The sequence below is a fragment of the Cutaneotrichosporon cavernicola genome, assembly GCF_030864355.1.
Source record: "Cutaneotrichosporon cavernicola HIS019 DNA, chromosome: 5".
Taxonomy (NCBI): domain Eukaryota; kingdom Fungi; phylum Basidiomycota; class Tremellomycetes; order Trichosporonales; family Trichosporonaceae; genus Cutaneotrichosporon; species Cutaneotrichosporon cavernicola.
In genome coordinates this window covers 2,950,873-2,966,398 of record NC_083397.1, presented here as the reverse complement: position 1 = coordinate 2,966,398, position 15,526 = coordinate 2,950,873, and the positions used below count along the sequence as shown (strand labels likewise).

The following is a 15,526-nucleotide window of genomic DNA, read 5'->3' as shown; positions in this document are numbered from 1 at the left end:
CATGCAACAGACATTGACTCCAGCGCAAGCTCAAATGCAGCTTTGGCGACCCAAACAAGCCATGGGATGGGCCTTGTGAACGTTGTATGCGCGAGCAGCGTGAATGTGAGCGTGCAAAGCCGACCTTTGTCCGAGCGCCGGCACCGCGCAAGACGGACATGAGCTCTGGCAGTAAAGTAGTCCCAACCACCAGCTCGCATGGCGAGAACACAGCATATCGCAAGCGACCAGCTAGTGTCCTGCAATGGGGGGCACAGGAGGTTGGCTCCATGCTCGTGCAGGATAAGGACCCAGGCAGTAGTGACGACGAAGACGAGAGGCAAGGGGACGACGCCCTCGTCTCGTCCAACCTCCAGAACCCATCCGATGCGCTGCGCCTGCTCGCCAACGCCAGTAGTCTGCCTTACCACTCACTCCACTCGACGTACCCCGCCAAGGCGGACGACGCTGGTCCAGCCGGCAACACTTTCTCGATATGGAGCACTTGGAGTCCTATTCAGCAAGGTCTCCTCACTGTACAGGACGCGCGTGCGCTATTCTCATTGTGAGTTGTCATGTGTGGCAGCTCTGACTCCAGTTTCGAAGTCGAGATGGCGCCCCTCTACCCACTAATCCACCCCACGCTCTTTGAACAGCACTACCTCGACACGCTCGTCCGCGACGAACCCCTCCTTCTCGGCACAATTCTCACCATCGCTGCGCGTTACTCGAATGTTCTGGTAGACAACCGTGGTGCGATCCTCCACAAGGTGATCTGTCAATGGGTTCGTCTCCAGTTCATGCGCGTGATGGACGGCGACTCGGCCCTGCGCTCCATCAGCACGGTGGAGGCGCTATTACTGCTCAGCGAGTGGCCCATGCTACCGATGACCCATCAACTTGAAGACAACAGCGAGCCTGAGACGGAGGAATTCCTCCTCCTGAAGCCAAGCCTGCGCTATGATGCCTACTCGTGGAGCAACATTGGTGCGTAAGCGGCTCTGGCGATGACTGACAGAAGGCTGGGCGGTGCGGCTAGCGCAAGAACTCGGTATCCACGACATTGCGACGGGCAAGTCGCCACAGAGCGTGGAGCCGTGGAAGACGGAGCGCATGCTCAAGACCTGGGTGTGTGAGTATCTACCCAGAAGTGACGAGTTGACCACTCCAAGACTGCTACAATGCCGACCGTCACATATCTGTCCGCCTTGGTCGTAACGCTGCGCTACAACAATCCATGACCTCGCGATGGTGGGAGGACTTGTCAGATCATGTGCACCGAAAAAACCGAGATGGATCCAACGACGTGTGGACGTCGGACATATTCATGCTTGCCTGTATCGCGCAAGTGAGTCGAAAGACAGCTGATGCGGTGCTGACGAAACAGTTGATGGGCACTGTCCAGGACCACTTGTACATCCACAAGGATGTCACACGGACCCTGCTTCGTACGGGAGCGTGGGAGTCATTCTTGCAGCGACTACGCGTGGAAATACGGTACTCGAAGAACGCCTGCCAGACGAAACTCAGTGAGTGGTCAAGCTGAGTCCAGCTGACAGTAGACGACGGCACGGTTGATTCTGCGCTGTTGAGAATCGAGTTTGACTACTTGGTTCTGTATGCCTATTCGCTCACACTTCGGGCGCTGCAAGGCAAGCTCCGCCGCAGACGCCAGGTCAACGACGTGCACTACCACTCGCCGTCTCTCCTCAACATGGTCGAGGGTCCGTGGATCATGGAGGCACTCCATGCCGCGCGCTCGATCATCGATATTACACTCAACGTGCTCGAGAAGCGCAACATTTTGCGAGTCTGCCCCTCGCGCATCTTCCAATACATCCTCTTCGCCGCGACGTTCATGTACAAGGTGGGTTTCACGGACCACTCCATCTGGCTGACAACTGGCGCTCGCGACAGGAATGGTCGAACATGGGCAGCAAAGCACCGTGTCGCAGCTGGAGAAACTTGTACGGGCTCTCAGTCGAGCGTCGATTGATGACCAACACTTCCTCCGCGGCTTCGCTGGCTTATTGAGTCGGCTAGGCAAGTACTGGCACTCGGGTGCGGCCCCGAAGATCAACTCACAATCCGTCCTCAACCCAGCACACGCCAACGCCGGTGTGTCCTCGACGGCGTCATCAGAAACCGCGTCTTTCACGCCAAACATTGAATCACTACTCACAAGCGCTGTCACAACCATGGACACGTTCGGCATCGCGCCGTCTCCCGCGTCCTTTGCCGTCATATCTCAGGACTTTACGTGGAACTTTGACCCTAGTGCGTCATCTGTGAGGCTTGCTAACGCCCAGCATTCCAGATGCCAGCGGCCGATCACGAGCAGGACATGCTCTTCGAGTCGATCTGGGGACAGGGTGCAGAGGACGCGAGTGGGTCGGCGTCCAACCTCTACGCCACGCTTTTGGGCGATGTACTGGCCTTTCCTGAGGGGCTCGACGCCTCATGATGGATGGTTTCGCCAGTATTGTAGGTTTCTGGCATGTCTTTGTTTTCGTCCGGACAGTTGAGCGGAGTTGAGCGGAGTTGAGCGGAGTTGAGCGCCGGGCCCTGGCCGCGATCTTGGCTGGGCGTCGCAGCACGGAACATGCACAGAATGTACGCCACCGTGGCGGAACATGGTATTTCCACCGCGATCTGATGAGGGCAGATTTGGGCGCTTAGATGAGCCATGGCGTCGGATCTAACCACGTGCCTCGGAGTCATGGCCGATCAACCTCACCATCACTACTGCGGTTCCGACATTCTATTACAGACGGAAAAGAACATGTCGTTGACGTCCGTACGTCATGCACTAAACTGGGTCGCGGGGCCGCGGGGTCGCGGGGCCCAGAGACTCGGGGCGGCTGAGCCTTATCAGTGCCATGCGGCATCTCACAGAGTTGGATGCCGACGAGGTCGACAAGAGATGCCGAGCTTCTCCGAGCCGAGCCGTGCCCACATGTACCACCCACACGCGTGGTTAACAAATGATCCTACTGTTGCCCATCCATAGACGGCGGTATCGACCATAAGAAGGCGCGTGGGAGGCACAGGACGCGCCGCCCTCAGTACCATGGCCCTCACACGCTGGTACGAGGGCTAACACGCTGGAGAACCGCACGTGGAATTGACCGGGTCGGTCCCATTGCCGGCGGGGACTCCGGGTCCTGGCTTGATGGGCAGCCTACGCGGCATCGATGCCCACTGCTGGAAGCATGAGTGGTCAAGTCTCCACGACTGTCTCTGCACATCATTAACACTGAGAGCGAACCGTTCTCGACTGTTCCTCTTACTCCAATCACGAAGTCCTCGCAAACCCACTCAACTTGGCGCCGCTGTACCTCCAGTGAGTGCCCACGCGGCCCGTAAGTACATGGATGCTGTAAGTGGAACGGGGATCAGTAAGGTTAACAACAGACGCAACTGGAAGAGAATGGGAGGACACACAAGAGAATGGGAGGACATACAATCTCATGGTCTGCGGCACATGATGACCAGTCACTGACGTCGACGTCGACCAGGAAGCACTTCCACGGCCTCACCGCCACCAGTTACCGCTCTTCCACGGTCGTTGTGTGCGTCCTCGCGCGAATCCGGGGCCGCCAGTCGACCCCGCTGCTCCACAAGGCAAAACCCGGGACCCCATGAGCACAGACAGTGTGCTCCGTGGGTCGGCGTGGGCCCCGGCACCGGCTATGGAAATCGATGTGAATCCCGCGGAATCGTTCGCCGACACCAGTGGCGGCGGTGAGCAGGGTATCATTCCGCGTGCCCACAGCGCACGGCCGCTCACTCGTCCACGCGGTGACCCCGGCGATTGCTTACGGAGGGGCCACTGACAGGGTTGTGGGGCTGAATCGTGGCGGTGGATTATGCGCCATTTGGCTAGACGTGGCTGGCTGCTTGTCACCTCTTATCGTCCTACTGACGTTCACTCTCTTCATGCCCACCGGCAACCGCCGCCTCACCGCATTGGGCACGCTCATGATCAGAGCGCAGCGCTGGTGATGGGGGCACAGCCAGTGGTCGGAGTCGGATTCCCCACGCCACTCCCGTCGGGATGTTGGCATCCCTTTTTCTCACCAAGCCGCAGATGAACAGATGGGCTAACGAGCGGCCAACGGAGACCTTGTGCAGGTGCGGAATGAGCCTAGCATTCGAACAACTTGGCATTGTGGCGCCGTCCAAGAGGCCCCACAAGGTCCTGCGTCTCCGCTCTCCGCAGTGCCTTGCATTCGGAGCGCCTGTGGCTGCGTACTCGCGATGCATCCAATGCCTTGGACGATAGCCTCAGCGACATTGAGTGGGGGGGTCCGTGTAAACTACCACGTGCTGGAAGACCCCTGAGGGACTGGGTGTGCCGGTTTCCCCGAAGAGTTAGCCTCCCATCCCACCCTCCCCCCAACCTCCCCATCCCAACCTCCCCCAGGCCCCCCGCGCCCAGGCCGGTGCAAAAGCTGCTTGCAGAGCTAAATCAGTGCCTCTTTTGACACTGCTCGTTCAAGAGAGCATATTCGACTCGAGCAATCAATCTCCATCCAACCCACTCAACCCTCTCAAACCCCTCGGTGCTTGGACTCTGAATCGGCTGACATTGCCGTGATGGCCATCGATGGCGGTCTGGATCTTTGAAAGCGCTTTGAGAGTTCCTGATGGATTCAAGCAGTTGATACGCTACGGCATCGTGTTCCTTGATCCGGTTGATGACGGTAAACTAACCGCCCACTGTCCCACTGCTTTTTATCAGACGCCCTGAGATTTGGCCATATCTCCGACCAAACCCTGGCTCCGGGGGAAGGGGGGAGCTAGCAGGGTCAACTCAACTCCAACTCCAACTCTGTCCGCTCTTGCGATGCCGGCGGACCTCACAGTCTCATTCGACCTGAGGCTTTGGCAGCGCAAGAGCCGGCCAGCTCGAGGCCTTCATAAGCATCCCACGTCCAAGTCATCTTCAGCTCATCCCCACCCCCACAAACATCATGGAGAAGAACGGAGTATCCCCTGACATTGACGCCCCATCTGGCGGCTCGTACTATGACTCGAAGCCTTCATCCATCAAGCAGGAGTACGCCGTCGACGTCGCGCCTGCGCGCCGCGGCACTATTCACGACGGCGTGTGGGGCGACATTGGCGAGGACGGACCAAACTACCGTGGTCTCGGATGGTGAGTCGCTACAAAGGGTCCCCCTGACGCCAGGGTGCGCACGTCCATTATCATGATCAAGGTCCAGTTCGGCCTCGGCGTGCTCGTCATGGTGAGTCGGCCTCAACGCCCATTCCTGGTTGACAAGCAAACAAACTGACCACAGCCTTCCATCCTCCACACTCTGGGTATGGTTCCCGGTGTCATTGTCCTCATCGCTCTTGGTCTCCTCACCTCATGGACTGACTGGTGAGTGAAAATAAAATAATCAGCAAACTCATTCCCAGGATCGTCGGCACTTTCAAGCTCGCTCACCCGGAAGTCTACACTCTCGCAGAGTAAGTCGCAAAGTCGCATACATTTCCATGCTGACGCCAGTGTCGGCATGCTCATGTTTGGCAAGGTTGGCCGCGAGATTCTCTTTGTCATGTACTGGGTAAGTCGTGTGCGCTCGGTCAGCGGTTTGGCGCGGTTTGGCGAGATACCAGAAACCGGCAGGGCAATACTGATCGCCAGCTCTACCTTATTTTCGTCGCCGCTGCGGGTCTCCTCGGCGCTTCGACGGCCCTGAACGCGCTCAGCGACCACGCACTGTGCACTGCCATCTTTGTGTTCATCTGTGCCATCATCGTTGGCGCCATCGCGTCCATCCAGACCCTCGACAAGATCTCGTGGTTCACCTGGGTCGGCGTCATCGGTATCTTCTCGTCGCTCATCACCCTTGCCATCGCCGTTGGTATCCAGGAGCGCCCCAACGCCGCCCCCAAGGCCCCGCTTCCGTGGGACAAGAATGTCGTGGCCTTTAACAACCCCACCCTGCTCGAGGCCATGGCTGCCATCTCGACCATCATCTTCTCCTACTCTGGTACGCCTGCCTTCTTCTCCGTCATTTCCGAGATGAAGGACCCAAGGGCCTACAACAAGTCGCTCGTCATGTGCCAGGCCGTTGTCATCAGCGGCTTTGTTATCCTTGGAGCCGTCGTCTACCACTTCTGCGGCATCTACGTGTCTTCTCCTGCTCTCGGCTCGGCCGGCGTGACCATGAAGAAGGTCTGCTACGGCCTCGCCCTTCCCGGCCTTATCGCCGGAGCCGTCATCAACTGCCACGTCCCGGCCAAGCTGGTGTTCGTGCGCATTTTCCGCAACTCGCGCCACCTCTCCAAGAACACGCCGACTCACATCATTACCTGGCTCGCCTGCATCTTCACCAACGTCTCCATCTCCTTCATCATCGCAGAGGCCATCCCCGTCTTCGGCAACCTCCTCTCCTTTGCAGGTGCCCTTCTCTCGACGCCCCTCTGCCTCACCATTGAGTGCATGATGTTCATCTGGGAGGACAAGCGCACCGGCCGCCTCAACATGGGCATGTCCATTGGCCGCAAGATCCTCCACGCCGCCAACTTCCTCCTCATCATCGGCTCCATCTTCTGCATGATCACCGGCATGTGGGCATCGATCGACGCCATCCGTGGCGACGTTACGAAGGGCAACACTGTCGCTCCCTTTTCGTGTGCCGACAACTCGGGCTCGTAATCGGGACGTAATCGGGATTAGTTCGAGGGGTGCTTGGTGAGGGAGAGGCTTGGTAATGGGGTAGTGGTTATGGGCCGAGGTGTTTGGGTGTGGTTTGGTGTTTGGGTGTGGTTTGGTGTCGTGGGTGTTGCGAGTGAGTCATGGGTCACTTGTGCGGGAGACTGTGGGGCATTGTAAGCATTGGATAGTTCATGAGCCGGGATGCATGGCTTCTTGTCTCACTCTCGTCTCACGTGAGCCGGTAACCAGCGATGTCTTAATTGCTAACACCCGACACCCGAATCGCGGATGACCGATAAGCGGGTCCAGCGGCTTAGCAACCATTCATCATTTAAACACGCTATCCCCCATCCTCATTCTCACACACATACACAAACATGTCCATCTTCCTCGTTGCCCGCTTCAAGGCCAAGGACGAGGCCGCGTCAGCCAAGGTCGAGCAACGTGAGTGTCCAACCTGAATCAGCTGACATCAGACCTCAAGGCGGTCCGCGACCACGCCTTGAGCGACAAGGAGCCTGGATGCTCGTTCTACAACCCCACCCGTGGTAGGGACGACCCCCTCGACTGGCACGTCTACGAGGAGTACGCCGATCAGGCTGCCATCGATGGTGAGCTCGGGATCCAGACGCAACCTGTTGACATCAGCACACATGGCGGCCCCCGTTTTCCAGGCGTTCGCGGCCGACGCTCCCAACCTCATCACCGGCGGCATCGGCGGCATTGACATGAAGTTCTACAAGAACGTTTAGCTGTTTCTCAAGTCTTGATGCAGCTGTGTCGCGTTCACTGGACAGCGGGACATGCTGGCCGTCGAGGGGATCAGCTGACTGATGATGCCTTGAACCGCTGGAAGCAATGATGCCCATCCTACAAACCACCTCTACAGCTCAGGCTGCGCGCAAGGCAGCGCTCCCATCATCTCCGCGGCCTCTGGTACTTGTTGATGAGTCATCGCTACCCCTAGCCCCAGTGGGACCGTCTTAGGGCTCGGTAAACACCGACTCTGGCCCTGTTGTTCCCAACTGTCCAATCGCTGCCCTTCGTGTAAGCTCAGATTCCGATTCCAGTCTGCTCACCACATTGACCTACTAACCATCAAATCAATGAAACGCATTCGACATCCTGTTTGCGGCCGAGGAGATGCGCCGTGAAGCGAATGCGCACGCACGGCGGCATGCAGATGCGGGTTTCCTCGGTGGGTTTGATCTCGAAACAGCGAAACGCAGTCGCCAACTCGGCGCATTCGGTAAGGAAACCAGGGCACACCAGATCCCTGCACTGCAGCGGACATGGCTTCTGACTATTCCGAGTTGATATCTCCCACCTATCTTCCCCATTGTCATTGTGACCCCCGACTCTGGCATCACAATGGCACCGACCCATGTTGCTGAACATGATCAACAGGGGATCCCCAACGTCGCCCAGCTCAGCGCTAAGATAAATCTGGCATCTGAGCCAACGACAGCCAGTCCGCATGAGACGCACCCGAACGGGGTCTTGAAGTCCAAGCTCGTCCGGACCACGAATTGCATGCCGGTCCCCGACGACTACGAGTATGAATTCGCCCACAACGCGCCGCTTCCAACTGTCGACGTCCTGGGTATCGACTTTGACGAGAGCGACAACCCCGCTGTTATGGGGAACGAGTTCCTCGCGAGGCTCGAGGAGGCGACGAAGGAACCCGACACGTTTGCAGCTCTATTCATCCCGAATGGTGGGCGTGACGGCATCGGTAACTGACGATAGGTGCTTGGCGCGACAGGGTGGCCTTCACTTGGGACTATCGCACGTTCAACGGGGTTGCAGCGATCAAACAGGCTGCAGCTGACTTGCTTCCCACCACTCCAGTGTCTGACGTCAAGCCCCTCGGCCCGGCCACACTGATCCGGCTCTGGCGCGATCTTGCCTGGATCTCGGTGCAGTTCTCATTCAACACCAACCGCGTCGCTGCTAGCGGCGTCGCAAACCTCGTCAAGACCAAGGATGGCATGAGGCTCTGGACCCTATACACTGTCATCGAGGGGTTGCATGACTTTTCAGAGCTTCCGAGCCCCCATGGCCACCCGGTAGGTGGCCTCTCATGGGGCGCCCAACGTGAACGAGACGCCAGCTTTGAGGACAAACAACCAGACGTCGTCATCATTGGCGGAGGCCACAAGTGAGTCCTCGCTAGCTCTTGGGTTGACATCACAGCGGGCTGATGCTGGCAGCGAGGCTAAAGGCACTCGGCGTCTCGTCGCTCATTATCGACCGCCACGCCAGGATTGGTGACTCCTGGAGAAACCGTTACGACTGTCTCTCGCTCCAGTTTCCTCACTGGGGCGACCACTTCCCGTACATGCCTTTCCCTGACCATTGGCCAACTTACACGCCGGCGCACAAGCTCGGCGACTGGCTCGAGACTTACTATTCGGCCATGGACCTCTGCGCATGGACTTCATCCAACGTCAAGCACGTCGAGCAGCTTGTGGACGGTACATGGACTCTGACCATCGATCGCAACGGTACGGAGCGAGTTCTCCAACCGAAGCAGCTCGTCATGGCCACGTCACTCTTCGGGGAACCATCATCTCCACTAATTCCCGGCCGAGAATCGTTCTCCGGCACGGTCCTCCATTCCACCGAGTACCACAGCGGCGCACAATTCGAGGGAAACAAGGTCCTGGTCGTCGGGGCCTCGTCTTCAGGCCTTGACATTGCCCACGACTTGGCCGTCCGGGGGATTGACGTGACTCTCCTCCAGCGCTCACCGACGTATGTCATGAGCTTGACCCACTCCGTCCCCATGTTTATGGACATGTACAAGCCGGATGGGCCCAAGCGCCCAGACCTTGAGGCATTGGATCGTGGGGCGTTCGGCACGCCCACAGGCGTTGGGGAGGAGCTGAGCCGTCGATTCGCCGAGGATCTCGAGACGCTCGACCACGATCTCCTCCAAGGTCTCGAGGACGCGGGTTTCAAGACGTGGCGAGGGCAACGGGAGACCGGTTTCCAGACACTAGCGTACACCAACGGCGGAGCGTACTACTTTGACGCAGGAGCCTGCGAGCGTATCATTCAGGGCGATGTCAAGGTCAAACAGGGGTCCCTAAGGCGCATGGAGGACAACAAGGTCGTCTGGTCAGGCGACGACGGCGAGAGGTCGCAACAGTTCGACGCAGTGGTACTTGCAACTGGCTTCCGACCTGCTATTGACGGCATCCGCGCCGCTATCGGCGACGACATCACCAACCGCATCGGCAAAATTTGGGGGATTGATTCCGAAGGCGAGTTTCGCAATGTCTTCCGCCACTGCGGCGTGGATAACCTCTGGATCGTCGTGAGCATCCTCCCGTACGGGCGATACCACTCGAAGCTCGTGGCATTGCGCATCAAGGCCATGTTGGAGGGTGTTCACGGTCCAGTGTACGCCAAGTAGATGCCTGTAGGCTCTTCGTGACGTTTATGCACTCGCACCGATCTACATCAAACTTGCACACTGGCAGTGATCACAATGGACATCTCTTGTTTCCGTCACTTCTCCTCATGCCTCAGATGTAGTCAATGGCAGGCTAGGAGGCCGACTCCGTTCCTTAGTCATCCGCAGAAGGTTGGCCGGCCACGAGACTTTAGGGATGTTTAGGAAATGTTGTCAACCTGCAAGATTCCAGATAAGCCCGCGAACCGCTCACCTGTGCGCTCATGTTCCGCTACACTTCCGCCACATAGATAGAGCGGAATCGAATGACTTGATTATGAGTCATTGACATGACCTTAGTACACCTGGTTCTCACAACACTCACTCTACGAAATGCAACACGTCTGGACGCGATCACTCTAACTCTCACACCGTTGGCAATGATACTATGAAAGGAGGGCAACAACCTGTCAAACCAAAGCGGACCCGAACGAGGATAGGATGCTACACCTGTCGACGTCGCAAGGTACCGAGCTCCCTCCTACACGGCTGACACCCAGAAGCTCTGCGATAACCTACGCCCAACTTGCGGATCCTGGTGAGTCAGATCTGGCAGTCACAGCGCCAACCATAGCAATCGCCTTGGAATCCCATGCGTCTTTCCCCAGCTACAGTTGACTCCTGCCGGCGAGCTCGTCCAAGTGCCGCAGCCAAATGGGTGGACGAAGATGCAACGTGAGTGTCGCGATGTTGAGCGGGGCGATAGTGCTGACTGCGCAGCTGAGGCATCGTCACAACTTTTGCTCGACGGGCGGGGAATCCCCTCCTCGGCTGGCGAATCCAGCCCGGGCACCAGAGGCGTATCTCTTGTTGGCTCCAACATCTTCTCCCAGACGACTGTGGCTGCGGAAGTGGTAACACCGTCGTCAATCGACCCGAATACAATCGACCCGAATACCACTCTCTTCGAGCTTCTACATACACTGCCCGCTCCAGCTCCAGACCCCACGCCCTTTGCGCAATCCCTCGATGACAACACGGCGTTCGGCATCGTCCCAGGCACTTTCATGGATCTCCCCGACTCTGCTTCGAAACTACCTCCTTCGGCCCCAGAGGACTTGTCGCAGCCGTCGACTGAATTCAGCTCAGTCGCAGCAACCCCAGCGTCATCGGTGGACACTATATCGGCCATCGATCAAGCTCTGCTCATGCAGCACCTCCCGACCCTCCTGAACCACTTCGTCAACACATACTCGCAGGTTGTCTCTGTTCTCGGGTCCGGCGAGAACTCGTTTACCAGTTATCTCATGCCCCTGGCATCGCGATCACAGCTCGTCCTCTGGGCATTGGTTGGTTGGGCAGCCTCGCACTTGTCGTTCACCGGCGAGCCATATGCGTCCTTGGCGAACACGGCTGTCAAGATGGTGGAGCAAGAAGTGCGTGGCCTCGAGGCGGTGGAGGACATGGGAGAGGAACAGCAAGAGGAGAGCATGCTGGCGCTCCTCATCTTGGGCGGCATCTACGTCTACCGCGGGGACGTTACCGACTGGGTAAAGCGGCTACCGCAGACACGCCGGATCTTGCGCACAATCAACGCCACGAGCAATGTCGAGACGAGCGAGACGTGGCGATCCATCGCCTTGAACCTCGTCTATCACGACACCATGTCGTCGCTGGCGACGTGCCAACTCGTGTCCCTCCCTTTCGACTTTTACCAGCAGATCCTGCTCAAGTGCAACTCTTCGCCTGACATCTGGATGGGCGCGACCATGCAAGTCTTCGGTCTCCTCGGGGAAACGGCTGTCCTCGCCAGCGAGATTTCTTTGATTGCAAAGCTGCCGCCAACGCGCGAGAATGACTGGCAGCTCGACAACCTCCTGTGCAAGCAGTTCTCGCTCGTCTCGCGCCTCCGCCGCCTCGAGCTGCCCCTCGCGTCCCTCTCCGCGGACCAGTTACACCTTTTGGCTGGGTTCGAGATCTGGAAGCTGGCTACCGAGCTGTATCTACGCCACGCCATAAATCATTATGGGTCATCCGATCTATGTTCGCGCGGCTTGGCGAGGCGCATCCTCAACAATCTTCGCAATGTTCTCGGCACACCATCCGAGACTCACATGCTCTTTCCTCTGTTCATTGCCGGGGTGAGCACGGTCGATGCGGCCGAACGCGAGAACGTGGCAGACATGTTCTCTCATTTCAAGGAGCGCGCCAGGACTGGTAACATTCAGACTGTGTACAGTCTGCTGCTGGAGGTATGGAAGCGAGACAAGGATGGAGACCGCTTCGTGGACTGGAGAGCAATCGCCGACGAGGTAGGTTGGACGAGAGGCGATGGCTGACCGTTCAGTCGGACACGATGATCTCATTCGCCTGATCCAGCTTCATCCAGATCGGCATCGCTCTACCCAGACGACCTGGTCGGACCAAACCCACTACGCCATTTGTCACCGCGGCATTCATTAGACACAACGGGTGCAGGGACGGTGCCCAGGATCCTGCAATGATAAGTCGCAATCGGTTCCAACCGTCGACGATGGACAAAGCCATCGCGTGAATAAGCCGCGCGCACGCCGCGGTGGCCTTCCTGTCCTGCCTGGCCGCGGACTGGTACAACCCGCGGAGCCTGACCCCCGCAGTTGCGGCCCCGAGCGGTGCGCCCACAGAAACCATCCATCAGACATCATGAGCTTCGTCTGTACTGGCGCGATGTCCATCATATCAATCTACGCAGCGAAGTGTTCCATCTCAATTGACGACCACTGATCTTACTCCCACCACGGCCAGGCGTCAAACTGTGCAGTGGCCAACAGCGGCTCGCTTCCATCTGCGAGCTGGGAGCTGAAGGCGGAACACCTCGTCGATTTGGGCAAACGTGCGGCCGGTGTAGTGACGACGGCGCAGATGGTGCCGATATGCCAAACATCCACCCAGTGCTTGCACCCCATCCTTGACCGCCAGCGTCCTTGTCGCTGAGCATATCCGGAAGGGCAGTGGTGAAGACGAGCCCGACAGCCGAGTTGCAGCCTGCCGCAAACGAAGCCGTCTTGAGCGCAGATGCGCAGCACCAGACTCGGCGACGTACGTCCACCCGCCAACACCAGGGCCGACTGTTGAGGCAGCAACAAAGAATGCGAGGAACAAGGTGAATCCGATCCATGCGCCAGTCGAATATGAACCCTTCTCAATCACCGAGATCAGAGCGATGCTATCTGTTGTGAGCGGAACTCATGACTACTCACACATACATGTGGCCATGATGACCACGCCTCCCAAAAGCAATACCCACCGCCGGACATTACGGCGCTCAATCAGAAAGAAGCTCGCCACATTGGCCAAGAGTCCGACCGCTGTGATGATGGTGCTGTTCAACAGCGGTTGAGCCGGCCCAGCCAACATGAGAAAGTACGTCGAGTAACCGCCTGGTGTCAGTCGTCCGGCACTATACCGCGCAGGACTCCCATGCGTAGGGCTCACCAGCAAAGTTTTGGCCTGTGAGGTTCTGGCTCATGGGCTGGAAGACTGCGCAGAACGTGCGTCGCCTATTCTCACGCCTGAACAGGTCGGGAGTAGCTACCGGTGGTTTGGCGCTGAGAATCCGCAATGGTGCGCTTCATGTCCTCAAACGCGGCCTCTCCATCGGGTCCGGAGGAGGACAGCACGGGCCTCGCGCGGAGCCACCTCGGCTACGTATGTCGGAGCGGCGGCCTGCATCACCCCTGTCGCCCAGCCCCTCGGAATCTTGGCCGCAAGCCACGCCTTCCAATCCTTTGCGAGGATGGCTCACACAGCAACAGAGTACAGTGTCAACCGCCGACCGACTAGGTCACTAAGGCTTGCGTCAGCCCTCCCCTCTCTCACACCTACAATCCACCAAATAGCAAGCCCGTCACTTGGCCCACACACCACCGCGCTGACCAGGTAGCCATTACGTGCGAGTCGATTGCCGACCCGTCTTGAGGAAACTGTCGATACCCAACACCGTTCCCTGGAGAGAGTACTCTACGCCCATGGTCATCGCGTTGCTCTGCACTGCGAGGATGAGGAACGTGAGGCGCCTGTTCTGGCGGAGCGTCCACTAGTCGACCGCGCGGTCAGCACCTGTTCTGGCGGAGCGTCCACCAGTCGACAGCGCGGTCATCCACAGGACGATCTGGCGAGCGGTCGTCTTTCGGCAGCATGGTGTAGTTGTAAGACATGGTAGACAGCGACGCCGAGCTTGGTCCTACATGCCTTGGATGCAAGTCGTGAGAACCGTTTCGTCTGCCTCAAATACTGTCGTCAAGAAGCGGGAACTGGTCGATCCTGTCTTGACCATTTTTCCAATCCATCGACAGCTGGTGCCGTAAGACACCGGTATCATCAAGTATGCGTCATGTGTCCTTCAGTGCTGAGACCGAGTCCGAGAGGCCGCCTAGACCGTACTCGTGCCTGTCCTGGGACCTGGCCTCGGCTGATTAGTTGGATAGAAATGGTGGCCTACTGTTCTCATGGTCGACCAGTATCCCAGTATGTGGACTGCTGTTCTCATGGCCGACCAGTATGCCCGTGCCCAAAGGCTGGGCAGAGTGGGAATGCTGTTGGAACCGTGCCGGAGACCAAGCCAGAGACGAGACCGGCGAATTCCAAGTGCCGGACGCAGTCGTTGTCGGTGGCTTGGCTTGTTTACGCGCAACTGCAACCCGCGACAAGATGGCGACAGGAGGATTATGTATGTCTTGGCGCCATGTCACACCGTCTCCTCCATCTGCATACACCCGGTCCGGAGAGTCAAGTCCAGGCTGCAGTGCAACTCTAGCCATCCAAGTCGCCTGGGAAACTGGAGTAGTTGTAGGGTTCGGCCCGTCGGACTAGTTTGGGTCATTCATCCGATTTTGCGCTATCTGTCGCACGCCGCGCCGCGCCGCGCCGCGCCGCGCTGAAACGGCGCTCTCTCTCGGAATGTCTGTGCATGGAAAGTGTTAAGCATGTCCGAGGCAATCTGTCGATCAAGACGAAGTCCGATTGCTCGGAATGTTCGATGTCGGACCAAAGTAGGGAGGAATTGACCGAATCTCAAATCATCACTCTGACATTCTCAAATCTCATCACAAACGAGCTGAAACGTACGGCAAGTACGGCAATCTGGGATTAATTAGCGACATGGATGACATACAATCTCTCATCTCCCTGGTTCCATTTGGCCGCTCCAAGTCCGGAACGGGGTGGGGAGGGGCGGGGCTGGGGTTGAGGCTCCACGACGCTGCACTCGACCTTGTACCACGTGAGTAGAGGCCTCACAGGTAGATCCAGACCCAGACGATATGGTAATCTATTCAGAGATGACGTAACTTGTTTCATCAATCACTTGACGCTATAAAAAACACACTCTAACCTTCCCTTCAACCCCCAACCCCCCATCTCCTCTTGTTCTCACACTCTCACACTTGTCCACCTTGATCCATCACCTACTCTGTATCTTATTCTCCTGAACACAC

The 15,526-nt window shown here is 57.9% G+C and overlaps 5 protein-coding genes across 5 annotated transcripts; all 5 read left to right on the top strand.

Moving 5' to 3' along the window:
* Positions 1-158: 158 nt before the first annotated feature.
* Positions 159-2,443, top strand: CcaverHIS019_0511640 (uncharacterized protein; the record flags this gene model as incomplete). Its single annotated transcript, XM_060602404.1, has 8 exons — positions 159-544; positions 578-966; positions 1,001-1,111; positions 1,152-1,327; positions 1,367-1,508; positions 1,542-1,846; positions 1,917-2,256; positions 2,289-2,443. 8 exons carry the CDS (start codon positions 159-161, stop codon positions 2,441-2,443), a joined length of 2,004 nt encoding a protein of 667 aa, XP_060458801.1.
* Positions 2,444-4,955: 2,512 nt separating this feature from the next.
* CcaverHIS019_0511630 (uncharacterized protein) lies at positions 4,956-6,652 on the top strand (the record flags this gene model as incomplete). Its single annotated transcript, XM_060602403.1, has 6 exons — positions 4,956-5,140; positions 5,174-5,231; positions 5,286-5,368; positions 5,407-5,457; positions 5,498-5,555; positions 5,636-6,652. The coding sequence occupies 6 exons, from the start codon at positions 4,956-4,958 to the stop codon at positions 6,650-6,652; spliced, it is 1,452 nt and encodes a 483-aa protein (XP_060458800.1).
* Positions 6,653-7,029: 377 nt separating this feature from the next.
* Positions 7,030-7,404, top strand: CcaverHIS019_0511620 (uncharacterized protein; the record flags this gene model as incomplete). Its single annotated transcript, XM_060602402.1, has 3 exons — positions 7,030-7,096; positions 7,129-7,263; positions 7,301-7,404. 3 exons carry the CDS (start codon positions 7,030-7,032, stop codon positions 7,402-7,404), a joined length of 306 nt encoding a protein of 101 aa, XP_060458799.1.
* Positions 7,405-8,023: 619 nt separating this feature from the next.
* Positions 8,024-10,073, top strand: CcaverHIS019_0511610 (uncharacterized protein; the record flags this gene model as incomplete). The annotated part of the gene is made up of 4 exons (XM_060602401.1): positions 8,024-8,369; positions 8,402-8,721; positions 8,786-8,813; positions 8,866-10,073. The coding sequence occupies 4 exons, from the start codon at positions 8,024-8,026 to the stop codon at positions 10,071-10,073; spliced, it is 1,902 nt and encodes a 633-aa protein (XP_060458798.1).
* A 707-nt stretch (positions 10,074-10,780) lies between these two features.
* CcaverHIS019_0511600 (uncharacterized protein) lies at positions 10,781-12,426 on the top strand (the record flags this gene model as incomplete). Its single annotated transcript, XM_060602399.1, has 3 exons — positions 10,781-10,787; positions 10,833-12,364; positions 12,400-12,426. The coding sequence occupies 3 exons, from the start codon at positions 10,781-10,783 to the stop codon at positions 12,424-12,426; spliced, it is 1,566 nt and encodes a 521-aa protein (XP_060458797.1).
* Between the last annotated feature and the right edge of the window lie 3,100 nt (positions 12,427-15,526).